Source organism: Mus pahari, chromosome 5 (genome assembly GCF_900095145.1).
Source record: "Mus pahari chromosome 5, PAHARI_EIJ_v1.1, whole genome shotgun sequence".
Taxonomy (NCBI): domain Eukaryota; kingdom Metazoa; phylum Chordata; class Mammalia; order Rodentia; family Muridae; genus Mus; species Mus pahari.
This window is the reverse complement of record NC_034594.1, coordinates 149,247,831-149,257,813: the sequence shown is the minus strand read 5'-3', so window position 1 is coordinate 149,257,813 and position 9,983 is coordinate 149,247,831. Positions and strand designations below refer to the sequence as shown.

At 40.7% G+C, this 9,983-nt stretch overlaps 1 protein-coding gene across 5 annotated transcripts in view; it reads right to left on the bottom strand.

Annotated features, from left to right (window-relative positions):
- Sdccag8 (serologically defined colon cancer antigen 8) overlaps positions 1 to 9,983 on the bottom strand; it is a 201,120-nt gene that overhangs the window by 170,031 nt on the left and 21,106 nt on the right. For all 5 annotated transcript variants that reach the window (XM_029538445.1, XM_021198898.2, XM_029538447.1 and 2 more), the window contains exons 6-8: positions 8,992 to 9,132; positions 4,593 to 4,657; positions 4,103 to 4,291 (exon numbers count right to left, since the gene is read on the bottom strand). In XM_029538445.1, coding sequence (XP_029394305.1) covers positions 4,103 to 4,291; positions 4,593 to 4,657; positions 8,992 to 9,132 — 395 coding nt within the window. The remainder of the gene's footprint in view (positions 1 to 4,102; positions 4,292 to 4,592; positions 4,658 to 8,991; positions 9,133 to 9,983) is intronic.

The window sequence follows — 9,983 nt, the reverse complement described above, 5'->3', positions numbered from 1 at the left end:
CCCTTGGTCTTGCAAACTTTATATGACCCAGCACAAGGCAAGGCCTGGGCCAAGTAGTGGGAGTGGGTGGGTAGGGGAGCAGAGGTGGGGGGGAGGGGTATAGGAAACTTTCGGGATAGCATTTGAAATGTAAATAAAGAAAATAATAATAAAAAAAAAGTGAAAAAAAAAGTGCCAGCAACATTAACACATCTTAAGTGACTCACTACGATCCCCAGTGTGCAGCACCACAGACACGTGGGTGGTCTGGTCCCTGTGTTATGCCTCTTGCCCTCCCTGTCTACCACAGGTCACTCATGTCACTCACAGTTCACATATCCAGAAGAGTTCTTGCTGGAGTGTGGAAGGAGTAGCTGGCGACTGGTTTCACAAGTCCATGTTTCACAAGGCTCCAGCAAGCTCTTTGGATTTATCACATTTAAGGTTTAGTTCCCAAATTCTACATTAAAACTATGTAGCATGAACTGACTGATGTTAAATACACAAAACTAGAAATCCAAACCCAAGGCATGCAGGATGCTTTTCAAAGTCAGCACCATGCTCAGTAGGCAGCACTGTGCATTAATAAGTTGGAAAGGTCTAAATACCAGATTACACAAAGGGAGCCTTACAGTCCATAAAAATAAGGGAGGCAGAAACCTTTCACCCATTCTGTGACTAAAGTGGAACATAAGGCCCCATTGCTGACACAGCAGAAATGTGAACTAAGTAGACCCGCACTTCCTCTCAGAGGCTGAGATCAAATTTAAGATAACAAAAGTAGAATTCATAACTGACAAGAATCTACTTTCATAACAAAAGCCAGACATTCAATCAGTATAAACACGGTAACCTCCATCAGACACTCAGTCAATATAAATCCATGTAACTCTCATTCGACATGTTCTCTACAACCTAGAAGGCCGATGCTACAGAGGTGCACTCTGATTTTATTTGTTGGTTTATTTCACTAGACTAACTAGTTAACACTGCCTTTGACATCTACTTATTATAAAATATCATCATACTTTTATTTTTCATAATCTCCATGTAAAATTAAAGACCAATGGGAATAAAGACTGTCTAAAACAAATCTTGAATCCTTGTGGCCCCTTTCTACCTTTTCAGTGTTAACTACTGTTAAATACCTGGTGTGTGTTCTTTCAAATCTTTTTCTGTATACATATATGACCCTAGAAAAAAATATCTATCATATTTGACCTAGAAAATCAAATGGTTTTGCTTTGCTGTCATCTTAGGTCATTTATTTACTTTGGAGTTAGGCTCACACTAGACCACATGGGTCCTCTACACTTCTTCACATATGTGTATGTGGATATACAAAAATCTGTGTGAACTGTGTGTGTGGCTGTGCATACAATTTTTAATTTTTCATGTTTATTTACTGTATGTGTGTGTGTGTGTGTGTTACACATGTATGTGCCACAGTACCACTGTAGAGGTCAGAGGACAGCTTGCAGGACTCAGGTCACTCCTTCCACTATCTGGGCTCCCAGGGATTGAACTTAGATCACTATGTTTTGCAGCAAGCAGCTTGCTGACTGAGCCATCTCCCCAGCCCCGATTCTTCCATAAACCGGCACAGCTGACACACACCGCAGTTTAGCTATTCATTTTGAAGGATACTCAGGCTTTTACATCCTTACAAATAATGCTACAAAAGCAGTCTTTATGCGTGCTCTACTGTGTATACATATGAGCTTTTCTTCGTAGGAAACTATAATGCATAAATTAAATATTAATAGATAGTGCTACATCATCCTGCAAAGTAGCTGTAGTGCCACCAGCAAGGCACGGAAATCCTGGTCTCAGTGGAATCACCCACCATTAGTCATGGCCAGTCCAATGGAGTAGGCTGCTCTTAGTCGCACGAATATCTTCTGATACCTGACAGTTTCCTCTCTTACCAGCCCCTTCCCCTTACTCTCAGTGCAACTGGACAGTCTACCATGTCTTATTTCAAAACTGCTTACATACTCTATTAGTTAGTTACACGTGGCAAGCATTCTCCCAGTCTTTTACTATCAGTAAATTAAGTCAATCAGTTAAATGTGTCCTTTAGTGCTGGGAATTAGACCTTAGATATGTGCATCAGGGTCACACCGCTGAGCGACATGCGCAGCCTTATGTTCTGTGAGACAGGGTCCTGCTCTATACTTCAGACTGGCTGGATCCTCTGCCTTAGCCTACCGAGTGCTGTCACCATAGGTGTGGGTTGCCACGCCCGACACCCATGAGGTCATTTTTTAATGACTCAAGGGAATAATTTTTTGCTGTTTATGGCTTTCACTTTGCATGTCATGCTGAGGATACAAGTCCAAAGCTATCAGTTTACTTCTAATACTTTTATAGTCTGAACGACATTTGGCTCTTTATACATAATTCAGTTTGTAAAGTACAATTCTATTTTATTTTTATCAAATAGAAAGAAAAATTTAATTTCTCTGAGCCACTGCTTCCCAAGTTATAAATGGAAATAATAGTACCTGCCTCACAAAATGCATTTTAAGATTAAAGGAGACTATGTTTTTCAATTATCTAGCTCAGGCCAGGTCAAATAACACTCACTATTATTTGAGTAGGAAAAATATTTTTTATATATATATAATATTATTTTATTATTAAATAATGTGTGTGTGTGTGTTTTATTGAATACATGTAAAAGCTTTAATAATAACTCACAACATACTTAACAAAATCAAGACCATCAGCTACCAGTCATCCCTGCTGGCAAGTCGGGTTTTGTACAGCAGTCAGTACATTACTCATGTGTGGAAGTCACAGTTAGCAGAGACATCAACCTTCTTACACTCTGTGAAGCACCGAGGCTTTGGTGTTTAGTGTGTAGATACTGCTCAGCAGAAGAACGCTGAGCACTGACAAAGCACTGTATAGGCATCATCTCAACTACTGTTCCAAACACCTCATATGCTCTAAAAGTGAGAAGACAGAGGCCCAGAAAGGCTAGACAACTGCAGTGACATTACACAGCCAACGGTGGAAGAACTAGACTGCACCCAAGGCAGTCTGTGTCAAAGCTCAGTGCTCCTGCTCATAAGAGAAAGGTGCCTTTGTATATTTCCCAGAAAATAGCAAAATAGAAAACTCCATCCAGAGCAATAAAGCAAGCTGTAAAGAATACCTGCCTGCCTTTAATGATCAGTCATCCCATCTCTGTATATCAATCCTGCCTATGGGGTCTCTGACTGCTAAGCAACTGACCCCTGTCTCATCATAAGCAGGGAAACATGAACACTGAGTGAACACCAAGGCCAGGGACTCTGGCGGGACCCAGAGCTGAAGCAATAAACAAGACCTCAGTGTGGCTCTCACGTGGACATGATGTATTCTAAAGATTCAGAGCAAAGCATGAAGTCAGCTGAGGACCTAGTGGGTGGGACTTAGTGAGGGAATAACTTGGAAATAAATGCAATTTGGGCTTCTGAAATGAGCAGAGCAGAGCAATGTCAAGACTAATGAGCATAGGAAAGCACGGACTGCAAACAGCACTGGATTTTATAATAACCAATAATTTTCAATTTCTACTGAATGAAATTTAACAGAAGAGAAAAGACTTCCTTCAAGAGAGTGAAACTAGATCACGAGATGCACATGGGGGCCTGCGGTATTTCAGCCTGGGGAAGAATTTGGACATAGCTCCTTTGTAATCACCCCTCAGTCAGCCTTCCTCTGCTGATGCTGCGACAGCTGCATCCTCTTCCCATGACATCAGAGTATGCTCTGTAACAGAAGAAGATGTGCTGATAGCACATTCTGCCTAAGCCACACTGCAAATCCAAGACACGATGCATCTAAGGAGGTGCAATCGCACCCATCGTGTGAAGAAGTGATCCATGAGGGTTACCTATTTCAATTCTCTTACCTCAAATGAGATTTGTACTAAGATGCTTCCCCATAGCCGACAGACCCAACCCTCGCCACTCTTTCTTCATGAAAGCTACAGAGAAGGGACCATCTAAACTCTGGTTTATTGGGAGTTGAACTTAACTGTATGTGACTCAGGATCAGATTAAAGGACACAATGCTCTTATAGACATAATGTCCTCCATGGCCAAAAACTCTGGACACAAGGCACACTTACTTAGTCATCGTCTCGATGGTCTGGATGTGCACGTTGCTGTGTGTCTGGGAAAGAACAGCTTCATGCTGAGCACATTTCAAACAGAGGCCACCCACACGGCTGGATGCACTCGCCGTCAGAAGAGACTCTTTATGCTTCAATCTTTCCTTAAGATCCTCACAGGTTTTCTGGTATTCAGCTAAGTCTTTCCTAAAAGAAAGTGAAAAAATTCTAGGCTAAGGAATTCCAGGAAGTAGTACAAGTACAGAGAGTATCATTACCGCCAAGTACAGTGTTGAGTGCAGGAGACACTGTACATATGTATCTTATTAACTCTTAGCATAACCTTGAGGCACTGGAGTGATTGCTTTATATTTTTTGTACTACATTATGAAGTGCTATCAAGTAATTCTAATTTTGATAGCATCTATAGTTCATCAACTGCTAAAGTCTACATACCTTAAGATCCCCACCCTTTTGATGTATCTGGAAATGGATGACTTCACTTTACCTCAGAAGCATCAGCTGAGATTCCAGAAGGTCAGTCTTCGCCTCATATGTGAGTTTCAGCCTCTCCTGTGGAACAAGGCAGGAAAGTGCATTTTTGCCATGTCTTGTTTTCATAAAAAAAAAATAAATTCTAAATAGTAACTCAAGTTTTTCTCTCTCACCCCCAGGGAGATCAAGGCTTCAGGAACGCTTTCACTAGCTCACTCCAACTCTGCTGTTCTATTAGGTGAATGTCAATACAGAACCATTGGGTCCCAAAATATTGACTGCCTACCATTTTTATTTTCTTTTAAAACTATGCATATCATACCAAGTCTTACCGTTAAAAGTGTGGACTTTGCAGAAAGTCGATTGTCACTTAGTAGGTTCATAATGGTAAATTTCAAACTTATCAGAATTCCTCTTTGTAAGTGAAACATGTTTGGCGTGCAATATATACATATTTTGAATAGAAAGGTTAAAAGTTTAGTGTCTACCATGATAAGTCAAATAGACACCCCACCTGTAGGCTGACTCTGTGCAATCTACCATTTAACAAGCACTTTTTAGGAACCTACACAAAGGTACCTCAAACCTCAGCAAGAGCCTGTACTCCTGTAAGGAGCAGAGGGGCGCAGGAGTCTCTGTGAGGTGAACAGGAGGGAAGCAGAGGTAGAAAGGCAAAGTTTTCTAATCCAGTTAAAAAAAAAAGGCTTCTTGGAGCAGGAGTTAAGGCTTGAAGGACTTCCAGGAGAGACTCTGAAGCTATCACATCACACCATATCTTCAAGTGGCCTGAAGATCTGGATCACCAGAGGGTAAAGAGAGCTACGACAAGAGCAGCTGGACGTGGGAGAGACAGGAAAGTGTGGGACATGGGCAGAGGGTAAATGCTAAGACATTTGTTTATCCAACGCATGTAGCTGAGGCACTGGACATGCACTGGGAACTTAGCAGATTGAGTGTAGCATCAGAATAACGGGGGCAGGGGAAACACTGTTTATAAAGAACTATTGCAAATGCATAGGTAAGAGGTCAGACTGTGAAGGAGGTAACCCCGTGGTCAATACTGAAAAGTAAGTTTGTAGTGTTGAGATATTCACGAGTCAGGAGGATGGAAATTCATAACTGATTAGATCTGAGCCAGAAAAAGACAAAACTCATCCAGGTTTCTGAACTGAGTGATAAGTGAGTGCCAGTGAGAAATATGGTTTCAGAACCAGAAAGGAGAGCAAAGAAACCCCCAAAATAATTCAGGCAGTGACACAGAGAACAAACAATAGAACCATAACAAGAACTCAAAAACCAAGATGATCACGTTGAGTGAAAACCAATGGTATGAATAGTCCCATTAATTATCAACAGCATAGACACCACATTATAAAACTAACACCAGAGTGGCTGAGAGCCAGAGGCCAGCTGTGTGCTTCTAAAGGAAACCGCCCTCGGCTACTAAGACCCAAACAGGTTAAAAGTAAAGGATAGGAGAAGAGAAATCCCACCATTCTAATGTTAGTTTTTAAAACTGTATGACTTAGTAAAAAATCTGCAAGCTTTTTTAAATCATGTGAGGAGTTCAGAAATGAAAATGAAAATAAATATTATATTTATGATAGCATCCAAACCAAGTAAAGACTAATTCTAATGAAGGGTATTTTAATCCTTTCCTCAGAGGACCTAAAAATAGCCAAGCATGGGGGTATACTCCCTATCCACTGCCTGCAGAGGCCCAGGCAGGGTGATCATGAGTTCTAGGGCCTAGATTCTAGGCCTACCTGAAATAGACCAGGTGCAGAGCATCCTGAGCTATGCTGAAAGACCCTGTTTCAAGAAAGCCAAAGGCCAGGGATGCAACTCAGCAATGCAGTGCTTTGCCTAGTGGTGCTTGGCCCAAGTTTTGATTCCCATAATCTCAAAGGAAAAAAAAAAACCTAATAAACGTTAAAGATGACTTAAATACATGAAGTTGTATGGAGTTCACAAGGATGGGTGAAATGGTATTATAAGGGCATTAATTCCCAAATAACATATACTTTAGAAAGACAATATAAGTCAAACTCTACAATGTATTTGGAAATGCAAAAGGGCAAAATAGTAAAGATACTCTTTTGGAAAAAGAGTAACATTCTATGTGACATGGTCTACAATTCAGGCTATAATAATCAAGATAGTTTAGTATGCGCACAATGAAACAGATAAAGAAACAGAACACTTGTAAGCCATGGAAAAGGTGCTGAGATTCAGGGGAGGTTCCCAGGTGTGTGCTTGCTCGCCTCACATGTGCAGGCTGTTCGGTTGAACCCTCAAAACCACAGGCACAAAACGCAACATGTAAATCATGAGGGCACAAGACTACCTTTTCAATAAATAGAACTCTAATATATTGATAAACACACAAGACAAAACCAAAATGTGATCTGTGTTTCATATTACATACCAAGATGAATTCCAGGAAGATTGTACATCTAAATGTAAAAGTCAGAGCTAAATACTCCAGAAAATACTTTAGGAAAATATCCTGTGTCAGATAGAAAGGGACGTTTTAAGATACAGAAAGCATGCTCTTAAGCTCTCACCTCCCTTACTCTCCAGCTCTCTTTCTCTCTTTCCCCCCCCCCTTCTCTCCATGTGGCCATGGCTGGCCTCTCCCTCTCTCTTTCTATCTTCTCTCCTTTCTCCTTGCCTTTCTACAATAAAGCTCTAAAACCATAAAAGAAAAAAAAAGATACAGAAAGCACTATACAATGAATAAACAACGAAATCTTTGTACCTAAAGCAAGCAATTAGCTACCAGAAGAATTAAAAAGTAAGATATACTTAGTGAGACTACAACACTTACTACACATAGTAAAGCATGTGTAAGTATGTATGTGTATGTGCGTATATTACCCAAATCAACATATCAAATAAACATAATATACCAAGGAGCAGAAAAACTATACAGCATACTTTGCTATAAGCGCAAGGGTAGCCTTGGCTCATGATGAGTTCCAGACCTAGGCTACATAGAGAGACCTTGTATGAAATAAGCTCATAACAAAAACAAAAAAAACAAAAAACCTGAGCAAATGCACACAAGATCACTAGAAAAACTGCCAACAGTGTATAAAGAAGGGTGTGGACTTCAGGATAAGTCCTGTGCCATGGATAAGGTGTAAACTGGTAAAGCACTGCATGGAAGGCAGCCATTGATAATCAATTCAAGTCAAACACTGACATAGCCTAAGACCAAGAATGTGTGAGGTGCATGCCCACAGACATAATGAATGCTCTCTGAAGAAATACTCACACAAGCACCATGCTAGAAGCACCATAAATATCCATCATCACTAGATAAGTCACTTATGGTATAATCATTTGGTGGCTTCTCAATGGTAGGAAACAAAGACAAATTGTTGGGACATACATGTAATGCCAGCACTTGAGAAGCAGAGGCAGGAGGATTGAGTTCAAAGCCAGATTTGGTACCACAGTGAGTTCAATACCACCCTGGGCTATATGAGACCCTGTCTCTAAAAGCCAAACTAAAGTTAAAAGAGAAAAGGGGGTAAGGGAGATGGTGAACGAGAAAGAAAGGGGAACTATATAAAAGAATATATACCATTGTAAGTCTCCATCTATATAACCTTTCCTTAATTCACAGATTCAAGTAGAATGTTTAATAATGTGTTCTTGGCAAATGTTCATGGAATCAGGATGTTGCTTAGCTATGGAGTGCAGGGACACTGGGTGGCAGGGAACACAGCAAGGATGTACAAGAATGGAAAAAAAATCTTGATCCAAAATTTCCTGAGTACTCTTTCAGAGTAAATCACTAGGCTGCAAACCTTTGAGTACTTTAATGAACTCATATTGCGTTGTGCAGAAAGAATGCTGGGGAAGAGGATGTCAAACTGGTCCATGTGGTATCAAAACTATTACTAGGTAGAAATCACTTGCAAACGTAAAATGAGCAGGCTGAATGTGCTATCAGGTGTTACAGTGAAAACAGGAGACAAGGAGTGCAGATAAGAATATATTCAGCTGTCTGGGAAAGTTTGCAGAGTAAAGGAGATAAAAGTGTAGGGCTGTGAACAGGATAAATTGAAAAAAAAAAAAGAGAGAGAAAACCAATCTGTGAGAAACCAGACATCAGACTTACTAAAGAAAAGGCTATAAGCAATTGCCTCCTGTACATCCAAAGAACAAGGGGAAACATAGGCTAAGACCTGGAGAAAGCAGGGGCTGTTTCATAAGGGAACTGAGAATAACTCTAGAACAGAAAAATCTCAATACCAGACTTGGCAAATCCATTGGAGGGGTTCAAGGCTAGATTGAGCAAGTGGAACAGAGAGTGACTGAAATGACTAAGGCCACAGGGCAAAGGTGAAGAGCGACCTAGGACTAGAAGAAGCGGAGGTGCAGAAGCACTCCACACTCACCAGCTCCAGCTTCCATTTGTCGGCATCACCAGTGGATGCAGTTTTGCCAGTTTCAGCATCACCGTGAGAAAACGGTCTCTTTGTAGCTTCATCTACCCTAGAATCTTCTCGTGTCTTAATCCAAGAATTCTGCATGTTTCCCTAAAATAAAACACACCATTAGTTGCAGCTGACATTCAACATTAAGTAAACATGCAGACTATAAATGGAATCGTGATTCCCAGCCATGAGGAACATGTGCTCACTGAGGCTATGCTAGACAGTGGGTATTAAAGGGTCAAGTGCCCACATGTGCAGGGAATAATGCAACTACCCACAGAGAAGCCTGGCCTGTGCATTCAACATTCTCTTCAGAAAACAGACACTCTGGAAACTGACAGTCTTATATTTTCCATATTCCATAGATGCTAATAATCATAGTTGAAAACATGTTAGACATTTTTGTGTACTTCATATAATTTGCTAAGAGCCCCAAGGATAAATTTTAAGGATTTATCTGGCTGTAGTATGTACGTGCCTTTTATGCAATGAGAGAGACATGGGTGTGTTCTCTGCTCTGGATTCCTGATAGTGCTTCCAAACTCCTGACATTTTTAGAGTGAAAAGACCATAGTTTGGTACGATACTGGGTATTAGTCCACAACTGTCAATACAAGAGTTCCTAAGGCCTTCATAACCGTGAGTGATGGGAACGTTTATGCTAATAAGATGACATAGGTTCCTCCAAGGCTTCATGAAGCGGGGCAGGCTTTACCAGAAATCTTGTTAGAAGGGGAAACTCTTAGCCTCCCTGTTCTCTGAGGATAGGAGGACTGGAGACTGACTTGCCAATGACTACTGGTTTGTTTGGTCATTAACAAATCAACCATTCCTATGTAAGGAGCCTTCTTAAAATTCCAAATGATAGGGGGTTGGAGAATTTCTGGGTTTGTGAACACATCGTTGTGCTATAATAAACTTTTCTCTTAAACTAACCCTCTGTGATCTGTTTA